The sequence below is a fragment of the Corvus cornix genome, chromosome 7, assembly GCF_000738735.6.
Source record: "Corvus cornix cornix isolate S_Up_H32 chromosome 7, ASM73873v5, whole genome shotgun sequence".
NCBI classification, from domain to species: Eukaryota; Metazoa; Chordata; class Aves; order Passeriformes; family Corvidae; genus Corvus; species Corvus cornix.
The window spans coordinates 37,652,652-37,671,406 of record NC_046337.1 but is presented as its reverse complement, the minus strand read 5'-3'; the positions used below and the strand labels follow the sequence as shown (position 1 = coordinate 37,671,406).

The 18,755-nt window shown below is 53.0% G+C and overlaps 1 protein-coding gene across 1 annotated transcript in view; it reads left to right on the top strand.

Annotated features, from left to right (window-relative positions):
* The window catches only part of AGAP1 (ArfGAP with GTPase domain, ankyrin repeat and PH domain 1), a 248,519-nt gene extending 240,233 nt beyond the window's left edge, over positions 1–8,286 (top strand). Inside the window, 1 exon segment of the mRNA XM_039555487.1 lies at positions 395–8,286. Coding sequence (XP_039411421.1) covers positions 395–598 — 204 coding nt within the window. The 3' untranslated portion in view covers positions 599–8,286.
* The last annotated feature ends 10,469 nt before the right edge of the window (positions 8,287–18,755 follow it).

Here is an 18,755-nt window from a genome sequence, read left to right as displayed (position 1 = left end):
TCCTGGAGGGCTTCACGAGGACGATGTCCTGAGGCTGGGTGTTCCTCAGTGCGCGCTCTCAAAAGGTGGCATCGTGGTAGAAAAGCATGTTTCTGCCTCTCTGCTTGATGGAAAGTGAAGGAGAGCGTAGGAAACGAGGAAGGAGACGTTCCCTTAGCTTGGACTACCACTGAGGCAGATTTTGTCCCACACGTGAGACTCCCTCCCTCGAGAAACATTTCTGCCGTACGTGGCTCAGCGCTGCCATGCTCGTGTTGTCAGGCTGGTCTCCTGCCCTCTCCTTCTTCTTCTCTCTGTCCCCATCCTCCCTTAAATCCAACCCCCTCCATCCCGAACCCACTGCCTCTATTTTAACACCCCGGCTTCCAACGGCGCCCTTCTTCTTCCCCCGCAGTACGGCGTGGACGTGATGGCGCGCGACGCCCACGGCAACACGGCGCTGGCCTACGCCCGCCAGGCTTCCAGCCAGGAATGCATCGACGTCCTGCTGCAGTACGGCTGCCCCGACGAGCGCTTCGCCCTCATGGCCACCCCCAACCTGTCCAGGAAGAACAACAACCGCAACAACAGCGGCGGGAGGATGCCCACCATCATCTGAGGGGAGCTCGCTCGCGTAGTCGCTGACCCGAGTCACATCCGCAGCCTCACATTCCTCCATCCCCATCACAGCTCCGCTCTGTGAGTCTGGTAACTCTCCTTCTCCCTTTTCCCTTCGGTACATCCCCGAGTCCCACCCGGAATCTGGAGAGCGCGAGGGGACGAGGAGGAGCGCGGGGGGCTGCCGAGCAGGCCGTTGTTTCAGTGCCCGCCGCCGGGCCGGGAGGGCGCGGCCGGACACGGAGGGGACACGCGGAGGGGACACGCGGCACCCCCGGAGCGCGGAGGGACGGGCGGGGGGAGAGGCGAGCCGCAGGAGAAGGAAGGAGAGCCGGTGACTTTCCCTAGCTGACAGTGAAGCACATCAGAACATTTCACCTCTACCGAACGCGGCGACGCCTGGATTTCCATTCTCTTCTCCTGAAGAGCTTGACGGCATAAATCAGAAGCAAGCACAGAGTTTGTCAGGTTTGAAGCTCCTATGATGGTATGTGTCAAATCAGTTGTAGCTAATCTGTCCGGGGAGAATACTGGCTTCATTACACTTGTATAGTTGAGTTCTTCCAGCATTACTGCTGTTTAATAGAACATGATTAGTCATCACGGAGAAAAAAGCATATTAGCTGAGGAGGTAGTTACATGGCACGCTTCGGTGATTGCTTGGATGTGATTGCAATATTCTTAGAAGCATCATATTATCTCAGACATGTTCTTTCGAGCCCTTGGAGCCCTCCTTTCTAAATTCACTGTCATAATTTAGTATCTGTTTAATTTTTCAGTCCAAAGAGAGGAAATGAGTTGCTGAGTGTTATTTGACTGCAGTCTCCTTGGTGTAAAAACAAAATGGAAAAAATAAATAAGAGTAAGCCTGAAACACAAAAAGGAATAATGAATACTGCTACGGAAAACAACATTTCAAGTACGTTTGGTGAAATTAATAAACGCATTAAAGGCTAATTTTTTTTTTTTTTATGTTGTTTTCAGCCAGCAGAAATAGGGTCTGTCATTTTGCCAAGGTAAATTGTGTTGAGTTTTTGGTCACTCCTGTGATGCATTGCCTAACTTATACAGATTTTTGTATTGTGTCTCTAGATTCTATGTATTTAAAATCTATTTGAATAAAAAAAAAGACCGTAAATATACATTGATTTTTTTTTTTGGTACAGAAAATGACATCTCTGTTAATTTATAAACTGTAATGGATGTGAACTGAATAATGTGCAACTAGTTAGGATCTGTGGGTTACAGATCATTGTACATTGATAATGTTCCCAGCAGTGAACTCTTCTTCCCAAAGCCTGGGTGGAACAACATATCAGAAGGAGATAGGGCACAGGGAAGGGGAAAAAACAGTGCGTGAGATCTTTTAGAAAGGAGAAAAGAGGCTGTTTCTCAGCACTGTAAATATATTTTACTCCAGAAGTCAGGAAGCTTTCACAGGCCAAGACAAAAAGCCCCATTCTGGCTGGGGGAAGATCAGATTTGATTAAGTTCAGAATTGATAGCCTTCACCACGGCAGGCAGGGCACCGCTCCCAGCCCGGCTGCTTTCGGCAAGAAAAATGGCTTGTGCAAGGAGCCTGGACAGTTCATTTGAATTCCGAGTTTGAATACTTGATTGGATTGTTTTGGTCTTACCAGGCACATCCCAGCTTCTCCTGCTTCCCACTAGCAGGATTCTGGCGTGGGGAAGCGAGGTTTTGGCAGGCAGAAAAGTGAGCTTTACCTTATTTACCTTTACACGGCATATGGCAGTGTGGGGATGGGGGGAGGGTTTATCACAGAGAAAGTTGGAAACTCAACCAAATTCGATGGCAAAGGAGCAATTATGTGAAGGCAGCGAGGTGCACACAGCACAGTAATTTGCAAATCTACCTGCTGCTGGGTATTTCCCAAGCCTCTGCTCTTCCTTTGGGCTCTGGGTTTCATTCAGCACACAAATGGGAGGAGCAGTTGCTAAATAAACTCAATGGGGACAAAATGCAAAGGAAAAAATGTGCTGTGGTTATCCTAAGGAAAACCAAAAAAAAGGAAAAATTATGGATTTGAGGTAAAATTGTGGCAGAAAAATGAGCCTCAAGGTGGAAGCACAGGAATATTGACCAGCTTTTCCTCTTTGGTGGTGGTGTCCTTTTGTACTTTGTTGTTATCTAGACCTTCTGAGTATTTGGGGGGAGGGAATCTTTCTCCAGCCAGCCTGGGCTGACTGCACCAGGCACAGCTGATTCCCTTCCTACTGGGATACTTCTAAATAGTTTTGTTTTTTTTTTTTTTTTAATTCAGAAGAGGTGTGTGTTTCAGCTGCCGTTTCTCCACCATTCCCACACAGCTCCCTGATCTTTGGTACTTCCAGGTGGTCCCTCAAGGACGGGACAGCCCAGCTTGACGTGCAGCTGCAGGGGGATGCTGTGAAACCCACTGTGTGCTGGTGCTCACGAGCTTTGACACAGCAGGGGTTCAGGGATGGCAATCCCAGAGGTGCTAGAGCTGCCTGCTGTTCCCCCCCCAGGAGCATCCAGGGCGTTTGTATCCCAAAATCCAAGTCCAGTGTTTCAAACCCACGGCGGGCAGAGTTCTCAGAAGTGCACGTTCCGTTTCAGAGCTGGGGTTTTTTCCCCCCCAGTTGAGATTATTTTCTGTGCATCATTGAAGGCTCTCTTTGGGCCACCTTCCTCTCACAAGGCTGAGGGTGATGTTGGAGCAACAAGGGCAGCCGGGCAGATTTCAGGAGAGGAAATTCCAGCGTAATACAGGAATTGCAGGATCCGTCCCCTCCTTGCACGGTGGAGGAGAGGGGGGAAACCCCTCCCACCAAGGCAGGGATGGAGGAAGCTCTCCTTGGCTGGATCCTGGTGGGGCTTGGCTTTGAGAGCTCCCCGTGCCCGTCAGGGGATGTGTTTGCACTTTGCAGAGACTGCTCTTGGAGCCATCCAGGTGCAGAATCCTGCAATGTCTCTTGGCAGGAATCGTCGTTCCCGTTGCTTTCGCTCCGTTCTCCCACCCCTCTCCCGCTCCTTGTTTCACGTTTAGCCCCTCTCTGTTGCTTTTTTGGAACCCTCTCGCCAGGCCATTCACACCCTTTGGGCGTGCTGGCAACAAAACAATCCCTAACTGTGACCCAGTCCACAAGAAATCCCAGCAAAAGCTGTTTCCTCTGGAAACAGAATCTGTGGCAATGGTTGTCTTTGCACCCCCCTCTTAACCCTTCCCCTCATCCCAGATACCTTGAAATCCCCCTTCCTCTGCACTTTATCCATGACTCAAACACCAGAAGCGAGTCAGCCGTCGCTGTTTCCGTATTTCCTCCTGTCTTTGGCTAATTGCTGTGGAATTCAGTCGGATGTGTCACACCTGAACCTGGACTTTGCCGGGGAGGCTTCGCTTCTCCTTGCTCTTCATGGAGAAAAAAGACCCAAGCTTGGGAAAAGTCAGGGTCCTGCCAATGCAGAGATTTGGCCAAGGGCTCCCATTACCAGGTTTCCAACTTTGGTGGTAAAAAAGGAGCAGAAGAGGGGAAAAAAAAAAAAAGAAAGCTCGGAGAACCTTGGTGCTGCTCGGAAAGCCGGGCGAGCTCCTGGAAGGTGGAGAGGATTTTGAAGCAATTGGGTGCAGTGTAAAATAACCATGTAAACATTGATATTGTTTTAATTCGCTGTCTTGTCCCCCTTCCCTTAAATATGTGTGTTAGTGCAAAAATAAAAAGAAGCTTTAGCTGCACTTGGAGATTTCCCTGGGCCAGAGGAGGCCGAGTCATGTAGGGAGAGGAGTCGAGGTGGGAATGCAGGTCCAGGCTTGGAAGTGACCTCCCCGGCACTGTAATGTAGAATAATTAGATTATATTAGGGGTTGGAATAGCTTCAGCTTTTATATTTGTATGGAGATCGGGAGAAATGAAGTAATTTGTAGTTTCTAGAATAAAGTAGTGGTAGTGGAGACAAGCACAGATTTCACAAGGGGGTCCCCAACGGGGTCCCCCTTCCCAAACGTCTCGGGGAGCCGCCTTTGCACCTTAACAGGGATGGTTTTTGGGGTTTATTGTTGATGAAATGGTCGTTTCGTGTTTGGCTAAGTGGTTGTTGCCCGCGGGGGGGACTCGAGGGAAGGGGGGAGAGCATTGGGGACCAAACCTGGGGCAGCTTGGCTGGAGAGGAGACAACTTCCCCATCCTTGTCTCATCGCCAGGCATCTTCCTTCCCCCTCCAGAGGCTGCTACACCGATCCTTAGGGTGGGATCTCTGCCTGTTGGGCCTGGATCCTCAGTTGCACGCCTTCCATTCTTGATGGTTTGTGGGTAACATTTATGGCGTAGAAAACACGGTTTTGGACCTTCTTGTGTTTGCTGCATCACGGGAAAAAGATAAAAAACGCTCTGGAGCAAAGTTCTTTTCAAGGTAGAACAGAAACACTGAACTACCCCAGATGAAGAGGTTCTGCGATGAGTTTTGAGTTCTAAGCTACCAAAAAAGAAGGTTGGGTGGAATGGTTTTATTGGAAGATAATCTCCTGTTTGAGAAAAAAAATAGCAGAGGTCATAGAGCAAAACATCCAAAGCTGTAGATGGGTGGTTTTGTTGGTTAGGATATTTGTCGGTTTTGCTTTGTTGTTTAGCATGGGCCAGTTTTTAAAGTAAATATTGGGACAGGTCACCTTGATTTGACTGCATCTGTCCCACGTTTTAAAGGGAGGTTTGAGGGGGTTTGGCCAGGATCTTCAGGAGCTGTGAATAGTTCATGTTTTGAGAGGGGAATTGCATGATTCCTGAAAAGTAAAAGGTCGGTTTGGGGGTTTTTTTTAGGGCTATCTTCAGCCCCAGATCACCAGGCATGTTTCTGGCCCCATGTTTTGTTTCAGGGTGACAGCAAGATGTGGGGGATGAACTCCCCATTGTTTGCTACCGTTCCCAGAACGTTCAGGGGGGAGAATTTCACTTGTGGATGGATAAAATAAAGATGTCTTTGTGCATTTCAGCAGTTCTAAGCTCTTCATCTCCCCGTGCCTGCCTGTATCCCAAACCCCTGCGGCACATTCGGGCAGCAGCGCTCGGTTCTGTTGGATGCAGAGCCCCAGCTTTCCCTCAGCCATGGATTTTCTGGATGTGGGGGGTTTTTTTAGCTTCCAGTGCTAAGGACTGGCTGTTTTGCAGTGCTTCAGAGCTACTCATCTTCACCTGTGTGTTCTGTACAGAATGTGAAGGGGGGGTGGGTGGGGACGCTTCGGAGGTCTCATGGCATGCCTTGGGGACAGTGGCCACATTGCTTGCTGGCAGTGAATGCACCCTCAGCGCCTTTGTGTGCACTCCCCGCTTTCCAGAACCGATCCGTGTGGGTTTTTTGTTGTTCCTGAGAGCTTAAGTAGCTGAAAAACACTTCCCTGGTCCCCAAGAATTGCAGGGTACGAGGAGGAGAACCCCTCACAGAGACGGCTCGCTCGCGTCTCCTCTGTGCTGGAGGCAAACCCCGAACTCCTGCAGGACCAAAGAAGGGTTTTGGTGCTGAGTGTGGGGTTATTTGGCATCTGCATCCCAAGCATAGGGGTTGAGCTGAGTTGAACCAGTGGATGAAGTGCAGTCAGGGTGTTCTGAGCCCTCAGGTGTCACCTGGAGGTCACTCTGCACTTGCTGTGTGTGTGCTGGTGCCTGCTCCTCACCCCGCTCCCAGTGGTTGTGGGAATCCCCTTAATGACCATCAGGAGCTGGAGCCAGGGTTTGGTTGGATGCTTCCAAACGGGCGAGTTTCCCAGCTGGAGTCAGCCCAGCCACTTCCAAGGAGGCAGGATGGGGGACACTGGCTTGAGGGATGAAGAGATGCAGGGAGATGACTTGATCCGGGCTTGCTGCAGCCTCAGAGGTTTTCCGAAAATCCGTCTCCTTCAGACAGCAACATTCAGCTTGAGAGAACCTTGAACTTGGCCTCCAGGACTGGGGAGGAGAAATCCCTCCCTTGCTGCAGAGGAGAAATCCCAGCTCGCCAGCCCTGGGGGTGGGAAGCGCCAGGGAAGGAGATTGTGAAGGTGGAAAGGACAGAGTCTTGCATTTCAGAGGCCCTTTTCCATATAAATCTGCTTGAAACCCACCTTCCTGGCTGAATCTGAGCGTGGGACCAGTGAGCTGTAGGGGATTCGGCGACACTTCGGGTCCCGCTGCCTTTTGGGGCTGCTCAGGATAACGGGGAGATGTTCCTGAGTGAGGTGTTCCTAAGAGCTGTCTCCAGCTGGGTTCTTCCCCCAGGGCAGCTCCTCATCCCTCCCTCCACATGTTCTTGGCCATGACCGGCTCCAAAATTTGGGAGCCCCAAACCTCAGCTGCAGTGGGCTCGGGTGCTGCAGGCTGGGACCACCTGACCCAGTGTTGTTCACACCACTTCTGCCCTGGCTTTGGTTCCTTGTCCTGCCAGGGACAATCCACAGGGAGAGGGCAGGGAGGAGCTGTGGTGAGGGAACGTCTGGGCGTGCAGAAAGGATGGGAGGATCTTCCATTTCCCGCTCCTTCTCTCCTTTGGAAGTTTGTTGAAAACCCCTCCAGGCGTTTTTTCCTGAGGTAACCAGGGACTCAGCTGGATTCTCCATGGAATCTACTGAGGAGAAGAGGGTGTGCCCATCCTCTGGAAGCACACAGCTCCGTGGAAGTCGCAAGTTTCCAGGGAACTGCATGCGTTGGGTCCAGCTCCCTTTACTGTGTCACTGGCAGGAGCGCCTTTCACTTGTAGACTGCACGTGGGTGCACCAGCTGAGGGGAATTTGGGAGAGCAGCATCTCCTAAAACACCAGGGACTTGTTCTGGGCTGGTTTGACTCAGCCTGGAATGGCCAGGAGCTTAGATCTGCAGCTCCTGCTGCCTCAGAACCCCTCAGCTTCGGCAGGATTTGAGCGCATCCCAAACGCTTTCCCACCCGAGCAGCTCCAAGGTGGCAGAGTCGGGCTGTGTCCCGACCTCTCTGAGGGCAGAGCTTGGCCCTGCTTCCTGCCAGCTTGTGGTTGGAGGTTCAATCCCAGCAGCACCATTCCTTTGGGAAGCGCTGCGGGGAAGCGGATGCGGGCGCTGTCCTTCTTCCCTCCAAAGGCTGCATTTTGTGTTCAGCCCCCCCCCCCACGTCTTTCAGGTCTTCGTGGTGTTTGTCTTTCCAGTTGGGATGGGGAGGAAGGGAGCCCAGGTGAGTAGGGATACCTGCAGAGATACCTAGCACATGGCAGGCTTTACAGCAAGTTTTGGGGTTGTCGGGGTTTGGGTTTTTTGTTTTGTTTTCTGTTTCTGTACATAGTAATGTACAAATGATGACGAGACCGTGTGGAAATTCTAAAAAACAAAAAAGGAAAAAAAAAAAAGGTCTTTTGTTGTTGTTTTTATATTACCTCATTCAGCAAGTTTGTTTTACAATGACTCGATGATGCTTTATTTATATTGTTTGTACTGTAATTAAACCGATTGACAAACATTTCACTTTGCTCGTTGGTTCCTATGATTTGGGTTTGATTAAGTATGCCAGTTTGTATTATGTTCCCCTTTCCTCTCTCTCTCTCTCTCTCTCTCCCTCCACGTCGAGATTTTTTGTGTCAGCTGTACAGTATTCTGAATAATGAAAAATAAAAATTAAAAATGAAAAAGGAACAAAAAAAGCTGTAAAGTACCGCAGAGAGAGGCTGCTATATTGGATAGGTCTCTTTCTAATAAAGACAACAAAACCTGTTGGGCGCAGCTTGTTCTTTGCTTGAGTCTTCGTGGTTTTATTAAGCCCCACCTGCTTCCTCCTCCTGTGACTGCTCAGATCCTGTCACCCCTTGCCAGCCGTAAAGATGAGGGATTATCCCAGACCTGGGACATCAGAAGAGCCAGTAAATGGTGCAAATTGATAAATTAAGAAGCAATAAGTCAGCCGGGCCGTAATGGGTGGGTATCCAAGAGTTCTGGAAGTGCCTGTGGAGTGAGTGACAGGTCTTCCAGCCAAAAATATGGGAGCTTTCATTAAAAACAGTTACTCTCCCCGAGGAAGGCAGCAGTAAATGTTGCACCTTGGCTTTAAGACTCTCTGGAGGTGATCCAAGGAATTAGGCCGCTAACGGTCACATCTGTATCTGCTAAATTGGTTGGAATGATCACTTAAAGTAAGAATAATAAAACATCTTTAAGGTCAGGATGTGGTATGGCCTAATCACTTCTTTGGAGGGAAAAGCCGTGGCTCTCCACGAGGCTTCTCTGAAGGAGCTGTTCCAAAGCCCTGAACGAGGGGCAGCTGACTGACTTTCAATTACAGTTTCTGAGGTCTCGTCCCGAGGAGAAGCCAGGAATCGGAGCAGGCTCAAGGAGAAGACAAACAGGAGGTGGTGGAGGGGTGGGATGGAGAGGGAAGCAGGAGGTGCTGGGTTGTCACCAGGGCAGACTGGGAACTCACTGGAAGGGTCCCTGCAGGAAGAAATAATGTAAGAAGGTTGGGAGATCTGTGTGGGTCCATGGAGAAGAGCAGCTAAAATTCCGTAAATGTGCGATTGAAGGGGGAAAATGATGACTTAAACGTGATTTCAATAACCTGCCCTGGTGTGAAGAATGAAACGAGAGATTTAAGATCTGCAAGGCCACCATGGAGAGAGACAGCAGTGCTGTGGTTTGGCCATCTCTGCTTGTCTCACCACAGAGAAGTTAGGGGTGCTCAGAGATGAGGAAAGGTGGGAAAAGTGGGGGATTTCCCTGGAGAAGAGGGAGAAGCAGCACACTGGGGTTGTCTCTTTCCCTGGGCTCACACCTGACACTGATGACCCCAAAGAGCAGCACAGGCAAAGCCACACAGGAGGGACGAGATGTCCCACAGGGCACCAGTGCAGATCTTGCTCCGGAGAAAACCAGGGCAGGGGTGGAACGGTGAAGCTGTATCCTCGTGGTCTGAGTGGGGCTGCCACAGCGTGGGATTTGGGGGGTTGGGATTTATCTCCTAGGCCTGCTGTGCCTTGGCCTGAATTTGTTCCTTCCTTGGGTTATTGCCCATCCAGTCTCCCACCTGTCCTGTCACACAGGGATTGGGGGAACTTTCCTGTTTCTTTCCCTGCTCTTCATTTCCAAGTGCTCCAGGGAGGCTCCAGCAGCACCGTGGGGGATGAAAAGCCACAGGACTGCTTGTGGGTTTTCTTTTTTCCCCCTTTTTCGGGGGTCACGTGGCTGGTTTGTCACACAGCAGCTGCACCCCTTTGTTCCTGAAAGGTTTCCCCACCCCATCCAACCCCACCAGCACCAAGACAGGAGCTGGGGGCTTTGTGTTCTCCCCTTCTGGATTTGAAATGTGAACTTCCAGCGTGGGAGAACTTGGTTTGGATTCCCCCTGGGTGTAAAGCTGTAGTAGTGCTCCTTTTTTTAGGAACCATCTGTCCCTCCCCTCCTTTGCTCTCCTGAAGGGATGTGGGTTTTGATTCTGTGATGGGCACGGCTGGCTGCTCTCTCTCTCTAACAACCCTCCTAAGATCTGGCTTCCCCTGGAAGATCCTGGTGCTCAGGGATGGTGGAGCAGATTTGAGGATGCCTTTCATGCCCACATTCCTCACCTTACCCTAAGCCCACCCCTGTGTACCCCCGAAACACTCCCAGCTGGTGGCATCCACTGATGCCTCGGGAAAAAAGAAACAATCCTACGGCAAAGCAACAGGGGTCAGGAAGGGGTTTGGGAGGAAAACTCTTGATTCCCGTAATGGGAGTAGGGGAAACATCCCCCTTTTTTTTTTTTCCTTTTTTTTTAAGAGGAAAAGTAATTCCTAAAAAGCCCAAAGTGCAGCTCTGCCGTGAGGCCTTGCTGTGCATTCCCAGCCCTGCCTCCAAAGGATTCGCTCTGAGGGATGCTGGGAGCACCAGCTCCAGAGCCCACAAGATTCTCACTCCATAGGTACCCCCCTGCTTTTAGCCCTTGTCCAGGACATTCCCTGGGCAGTTCTGCTGGTTTTTATTTGTTCTTTTAACACAAATGCAGACTGGTGTGAAGGGAGCGATGGGACAAGGATGGGAAGCTCCGAGGTGGTGGGATGGGGCTGACTCTTCCTGATAAACAGCTTTGTTTTCCAGAAGGGACCCAGATCCAACTGTTTTCTAAACAAAAGAAAACATTTTATGCTTCGTGGAGATCAGGTAAGAGTAACCTCAAAGAGCCAGGTCTTTATTTCCCCACCTGTGGCCAAAAGCCAGAGCTGGAGGTGTCTGAAATCTGATTTTAGGGGGTTTTGCCATGGATTTCCCCAGCCTGGAACGTGAAAATTCAGGGACTGCCGAGTCACCTGCTTTCAGTGAGTTTAGTGATCCTCAGTGGATTTCTCTTCCATCAATTTGGCCGATCCCCTGAATCCCTGGAAAGCTCTGAACACCCACAGCATCCCACACGGAATGGTTTGGGTTGGAAGGGACCTGGAAGCTCCTCCTGTTCCTGTCACGGGCACCCAACGCCTCCCACTGGAACTTGGTGTTACCCTGGCTGGGAAAAACCCCGCCGAAATTCGGGCACGTCCCACACCGAGCCCGGCCTTTGAGCTCATCCCTGTTCCCTTTTCCCTTCTGTTTCTGGGCTGGATCTCAGGCAGGTGGCGCTCGCAGGAATTGTGATTTTTCCCTGGAGAAGCCTCGCAATTCCGGCCTGAGCAACGCTCAGAACGTGACTTGGGAGAACCATTCCGGCTGGGAAAGACCTTTCAGGTCATCAAACCCAACCACAAAGGGAGAGCGGAGCCTGCGGGAGTGACCGGGAGGGAAAGGTGGCTATTCCTGGTGAAACCACTGGAAGCTCAGTGGGAAAACCACCATCCCAGGCAGGCTGGGAATCCCACCAGGCACTCCTTGATCTCTCCTAATGCCCAGTAAAGCTCTTAATTGCCCAATAAATGCGCTCGCGGTCGCCGTTTGACGCCCAGCGCCAGCAATTAGCACTTATTTATTTGCGTTCTGCCCTCTCCGCTCCCCGACTCCCAGACCTGTTTGTTTGGAAGCCGGGGAGACTTCCAAAGGGAGGCTGAGGAGCGCTGAAGTGGTGGGAGAGGAGAGGTGATGCTGTGCCGAGGGCCAGGAGGGATGCGGAGCTTTCCCGGCGCTCAGGGATTGACCCGGGGCTTCCAGGGAAGACACAAAAATCCCTGGAGTTTGCTGCAGCCTTTCAGGAATTGCTGACACCGAGGGCTGCTCGTCGCTCGGTGGAAGAGACTCTCCTGATGGCTTCTTGCGGTAAAACAAATCGGCGTTTTGGTGTAGGAGCAAACGATCCGCGCCATTTGGGAGGATTAGCGGGAATCAAAGGCCAGGAATTTCGGTCTAATGAAGCAAAGGCTGGGCTCTGAAGCAGCCTCAAGCTGCCAGAGCCAGAGAAGGATGAGATGGAGAGAAAAGCATCCAGCCCGATGCCCGCTGGCAGCTGGAGGGAGCAGGGGGGTTCCCAAATGCCCCAACACCTCATCCTGCAACGCTGCCAGCACCGGATGGACCCTGGCATGGAAATCCCACCTCTGCTTTGGGCCAGACCGAGGATGTTGGATGACCCTTGCGGGCGGAATGAAATCCCTGTGCTGGGATGAAGATGTTCCTCGGCATCCTCGTGAGGGTCCGCAGGCGCTGCCTGCGAAGAGCTGGGAGCCACCGGGAGGGGTCAGAGCTGCAAATTGCCACGGGAGAAGGGCTGAGCAGCCTGTAGCAGCCAAAAAAAGGAGCTGCGCCCTCCCAGGCCTGCTTTCACCCTTCCGAGCTCGCTGTCTTTGGAAGAGTCTCTGAATCCTGCAGGTTTTGGGGAGCTGGTGGACTGGATAGGGATTGTGCTGCCGGGTGAGTGACACAGAGCGGGACAACCCCCCCGACAGGAGCGGGGGCTGTGGGGCATCCCCCCGGCTGGATGAACCTCTCGGACCGCTGCTGAGGAAAGCGGGTGCGGCACCACCTTCCTCCCCACCCCCAGCTCGCTCCCCTCCTCCTCCTCCTTCCCAGCAGAGGTGCAGCATTCCCAGCTCCCGCTCTGCAGATCCAACTGGTAATGGCCGGGCTGATTGACTGCAGATTTCCCCGTAACTGAGCTTAATTAGCAAGCTAATCAGGTCTGGAGATGGTTCCAATTTATTTATTGGCTGATGGCTGCCACTAATCGGCCCGGCCAGTTAATGCTGGCAGCGCCGAGCTTTGTGCCAGGTGAACAAATAATTCGGGATTTCATCCTCTCCAGCGCTCTCCGGAGCCGGCATCCAGAGCTGGGATGCTGCATCCCCTCCCTGCGAGCTGAGGGAAGGTCTGAGCGCCGTGGCCGGCTCAGAGCAGCTCTGGCTCACCAGGGGGACGGTGTTTGCGGGCAGCCAGAGGAAAGGAGCGAGTTCTTTGCACTCGGGCAGCGGAGCAGAGCTCAAACACCCAAAATAGTCCTTGGAGCAGGGACGAAGCATCCAAAGGCAGTGTCGTGCGTGGGTCACCTCTTCTGAAGGTGACCCAGAGCGAGGCTCTTACAACTTGTGCTTCTTAGTTCCCTCCAGCAGCGCGGAAGGGATTTGAAAGAGAAATTTATTTTGCTTTTTAAAAAAAGAAAAAAGAAAAAAATTAAGGTGAATTTTCCTGGATTTTTCTTTTCCCCTGGAATTACTGGAAAGGTGGCATTAGTGTTCCCTGGATGCTGGGGCATCTCTGAGCTGATGCAGGATGTTGTTTGAGTGGAGGCAAAGGAGAAGGGGCAGCACAGGTGATGTGCCAGAGAGGGTCTCTCTCCCAAGTGTTTGGGGAGCCAGGGAAGCAGGAATTAAAGCATGGGGGAAAATTCCCATCCTTGGCTCCTGGCCCTCCAGATGTCCCACCAGCCTCTGGCTGTTGGGACAGAGATGTGGGATGACAACAAGGAAAGGAGGGAAGGGAATGGCATTTCCACACCTTCGTTCCCTGCTGTGGAGAGGAAGCAAAGGGAAGGGAGGCAGGATGAAAAGGGAGGAAAACAGCTGGAGCAGGCAAAAACCCACTCTTGGCTAAAGCATCAATTCCCTGAAGCAATCCAGTCTCCAGCTGAAGACCTGGAGAAGAAGGAGACACCCCCACACCTCATTAGTTGGCTCTGATCTGTAATGGATCCATATTTTAAGCAAAAAAAAAAAAAAAGTAAGGAAAAAAGGCCTTGCTTCTCCTTAGAGCCTGCCTGGCTCGAGCTGCCGGATCGATGCCCGAGCTGCCACCCTCCTGTTGATTCAAGGGCCCTTCAGTGGCGGTGTTTTCTCCTGTGAAGGCACTTCTGGGCAATAATTGAGTGGTTTCCCAGTCACCCCTCTCTCTGACAAGCCAGGAGGTGGACGGGGGTTGGAGCACCGGGCGCTGTGACCTCTCTGGACCTGGCACCCTGGTGACAAGGGGTGACAACGCCAGCATGGCACTTGCCCACCCTTCTCTATCTACTGGGATGCCAAGCTGTTAACGCCCCTGGTTCCCTGGAAGTGTCCAAGGCCAGGCTGGACGGGGCCTGGAGCAACCTGGGCTAGTGGAAGGCGGTCCCTGCCCATGGCATAGGAGGTGGAATGAGATGAGCTCCGAGGTCCCTCCCAGCCCAACCCCTCCTGTGATTCCATGATCCTGCAGGGCCTGCTGGTGATGGAGCTGATCCACAGCAGGCAGGGAGGTGGGGGATTGTGAGCTGGATGGATCCAGAAAGCCCTGGAAGCAGGGGATGCTCCTGGCACCAGGGGAGCAGAGGATTCATGGCTGTGGCTCTGAAATCTCTTCTGGAGAGGGTTATTAGAGGGAGTAATTGGGATCACCTTACTTTACAAATGTTACTTTGCAGAATGAGGCAGGAAGACAGATCGATCTCAACTATTATTCATTAAGGAAAGTCCTTTATAAATCCCAAATTAACAATTTCTCTCGGAGAGAGCCTTCCCATTACCCTCCTTTCGCGGGGACTTATTGCCGCTCTGGAAACGGGGAAATAGGAAAATAATTGGGGAGGGGGAAGAAATAGCAGCCATGGGCTTCGGAGCCCAGCATCTGGTTAAGAAAAAAAACACAGATGTGTGTCTTAAAAATGACCACGAGCCTGTTTCAGGGGGACAATGTTTCTGACAGATCCTGTGAGCCCACGGCCGTGACAAGGCTCAGGAAAGCCCAAATGGCTTCTGAGCGATGGGGAGATTATTTGTGACTGTTCAGGGCTCGGTGGCACAGCTGCAGGTTAGCAGAAGGTCTCTGCTGTCATCCATCCCCTCCGTGCAGAGCGGGAATGGGGACAGGAAGCTGCCGGCGCTGGTTGGGCTGGGGAGCTCTGCCCTGGTCCTTGCCATTGGCGCTGGGCAGAGATTAAATTATTTGGGGTGTGTTGCTGCAATCTGAGGGGCTGGCTTGGTGTTTGGGGTGGGGAGAGAGAATTTCAACCCAAATCCTTTTGGTGTTTTGGGTGAAAAGCACTAAGACCAAAAATAATTTATTTTTTTTTTTTTCAAGCTCCTTAAAAACTCCGAGGTGCCTTCCAAGTCTGGTGCAGGGCATGGAATTCAGGCAGGAGGGTGACCTGGTGGTTTTCATCTAGGAATTGTGGGGGAATTGTGTATCTGATAAGGTGTATTACCCCCAGCTGCCACATTTGGGGTGATGGGGCACGCCCCGAGAATGCCTCAGGGATGTGTGCAGGAAGATTTGGGGTCAAGAGATGTTGCTGGTGCCCAAAGAAGCCGACTGGGCTGCTTTGAGTCAAAGCTGCCAGCAAAAAAATAAAAAGAGCAATTCCTTCATTTGTATAACCATGCCCATGGCTTCTTTTGGCTGTTCTGGGAATGCCAGCAAGGGAGGCAGATACTTCTCAAAGGGGTTTTGGGGCCAAACCCACGTTTTCCCACAATCTCTCCGAGTCTGGATGCTTTCGCAGCAAAAATAGACATCTTGAAGAGGATCACAACAGGGAGGAAAACAGCAAAGATTTCTGTTTATACCCAGGAATTTGCAGTTTTTATCACTTCGGACAGTATCAAGACATGCTAACTTAAAAAAAAAATTAAATCACTGCTAATGGCCCTTTTGGGGAGGCCATTTTGGCACCTTTTGGAGAAGATTGGGAGCTCCAGGCACTTGGCACCACAGAGTCAGCTCCTCGCTGCTGGTAACACTCTCCCGGAAAATTATAAACGGGAGTCCCCGGTTTGTCTTTTGCTCCGTTAATTAATAGGATCTGAGCATTAAAAGCGCTCCTCCGGAGTCGGCGATGGGCCCTTTGCCACTCATTCCGGCCCCTCGCCGCTAATTCAGTCATCCTGGCAGGTCAGCGTAAACACCCCATATTTTACTGCCATTTTCAGACCATTCCCCTGCCTCGTAATTATTTTCCCGGGGGAGGACGGATGCGGATTAATTCCAGGCCCCCGTTCCCCCGCAGATGCTGGCGCGGAGAAGGCGGCGCGGAGCCTCCGCGTCCCCGGCAGCATCGCCGCCGCTCCCAGCGCCCGCTGAGCAGGAAAACCTGGAGCTGCGGCCGCGCTCCTCTCGCTCCGCTCCTGTCGCAGAGAAAAGGGACGAGGGACTCGCTGCTGGCCGTGCCGGGGGCGCTCCGGGCGCAGAGCGGCCTCGGGGAGATGCTCAGGGCGCTGTCCCGGCTCCGGGCGCACCCCGCAGGCTCGGGGCTCTCCCTGCGGCACGGAGGGGTGCAGGGTGTTGATTCCCAGGGTTTTCCCTCACGTTGGGTTGGCTGTAGAAGGCGGCCCGAGGTGCCCCGCGGCCGGCAGGGCTGCCCACAGCGGAGGGTTTTGCTCGTAGCTAAAATCTGTGCGAATTCTACAGAATTCTGTGGGCATTCCATTTTGCTTTTTTGCTAAACTACCCCCTTTCCGTCTGATTTTTATGGGTTCGACTCCATCTCCTGCCAGAGCTGGCAGTCACGCCGCCTTTTAATTTGGAGATGCTGGGAGATGAAGCAGAGGTTTAAAATCCACGTGGCTGCATTAAAAAAAAAAAAAAAAAAAAAGGCAACAAACCAACAAACCAAAAGTAGCCTCCATCCCTCCATCCTTCCTTCCTTCCTCCATCGGGCCTGCTCGGAAAGGCGGCCTTTGGCTTCTCCCTCTTCCCAGGCTGAGCCCCGGGGAAAGTTGGGCGAGTAAGTTTGCGGAGCCGGAGGGAGGGCGGCACAGATCGATTGGCGAGTTTAATAGGATCAGGTCAGTGTAATCCTGTTTCAGCCATTGTCATTCAGGCAGCCAAGGAGACCTCAAACTATAGGGGAAGGGGCTTTTAAAACCTCAGCGGTCCTGCCACAAAGCCAGAGGCTGGGGCCGGGACAAAAGCGGCAGAGAGGATGAAGTGGCTTGAAATAAATAGATTAAGGCTCTCTATGGTCCAGGCGTAGCGGGAGGGAGAAAAGAGCAAGCAAGGGGCGGGCGAGCATCCCGCGGCGGCGGGAGGGGACGGAAGGGACCCGGCACCCTCGGGGGACACGGGGTGGCCGGGCACAGCGTCCCCTCCCGGTGCCGGGGGGGTGTTCCTGCCCCCTCCGCACCGCCCGCGTTTCCGAAGGGTTGGGATAGGCAATCAATTTTTACGATGCAATTTATAATTCATACAGGTTGTCTTGGTACATATGGTGTTGCTTTTGTGTGTCAGGGTGCCGGGTGCTTTATGACGGTGACGGCGGGGATTTGCATCGGCGGCCGCTTCCCGGCCCCATCGCTCTCCCCAGCGCCGATGGAGATGGATACGGCCCCGTGGAAGCGCGACACAATCCTGTGGGACAGCGAGTCCTGAGGGGTGCGGGCCTCTTCCAAAGGGCAACTTCCACCCGTGGGGGAACGGGGAGGATGCTCAGTCCTTTGGCAGGGTATCCCCAAGGGAGTGCAGACCCCCTCGCCCCTCTCTCCAGGTATTGGGGTCAGCCCCGCTTCGGGGGATGCTCGCCGGGGATGACCCCACCTGCGGGGGGGTCCAGCACCCCCGGCCGGGCACAAAAGTGTCCTTGTCGCCGGGGCAGCCGCGTCCCCGGGGGCAGCAGGGGCAGGTAAAGAGGCACAAAGCCCCAGCCCGGCCGGTCCCAGCTGAAATAATTAAACCAATTAAGTCAATACAAACAGAACCAGGGCGGGAGGCAGCGCTGCCCTCTCCGAGGGAGCGCCGCGCTCCCAGGGCCGCCCCCCCGGGCCGAGCTGCGCTGAGTTTGCCGGGTCTCTGCGGCAGCCCTGGCATGCGGTGAGTTTGCCGGGTCACTGCGGCGAGAGGGTGACGGAGGGGGGGGGATTTAAAAGCCGTGATGTCTTATTTAGGAGCGAGGCAGCGCCATCCCGGCCCCGCCGCTCAGGGGTCGCCTCCTCCGGCCGCCGCATCCCGGTGCTGCCGAGCCGGCAGCGCCTTCAAAATATGAATTTGTAGATAAATCTAAAGCGGGGGTTTTGCTGAGGCTGGCTGGAGGTGAGGAGCAGAGGAGCGGGCGGCTCTGCTTCCCCTCCGACTTTGGGTGTGCGGAGCTGCCGCGCTCCCCGAGCACCGCAATTATTTGATCTGCAGATGTAAGAGGAATTTATTGTAACAACAAATATAGTGATGTCAAAACCCAACCTTGGATTAAAGCCGGCAGCCAAAGGGGAAGTGTATTAATTTCAAACAGCATCAGAGGCCAGTGCCTATTAGGACGAGCTATTCTTCAGACCCCCCCATCAGAATTAATCATTGGGAGTTAATTTGAAGCTCAGACAAGTTGCTGTTAATTTAGTGCAGGGAGGACGGGATGGAATAAAAAGCTGAGGTGCTGGCCGGGCCTCCTGGGTCTCATTAATCAGCGAGCTGAGACGGCCTGGCTTGATTACAATTTGCAAAAAAATTCATTAGAGCCTGGGCGATTGACAATTTTTCTCTCTGCCTGTGATCTGACTCATTAGGCAGCCAAATGAAAGCCATGATGATGGTGATGATGACAGCTATCAACCCCCTCGCTTGTTTATCTCCTTCTCCTCCGGCCCCAGGCCCGGGGCTTCCCCCTCCAGCCCCGCTCCCCACTCCTGGGATAAAGGGGGGGCAACGGGGGACCCCAACCCGCCGAGTAAATAACTTCTCACTGCCTGGGGCTTGGAGAGGGAGGGATGCCCCGGGGGGGGACGGGGCTGAGGAGCAGCTGCTCCTCCCTAAAATACAGCACTCACCCCCCCCGGGAGGGGGCACGGCCAGCGGGGGGCTGCACCCCGTTTTGGGGGGGGGCACAGCCGCGCTGCCGCTCGACCGAGCCGGCT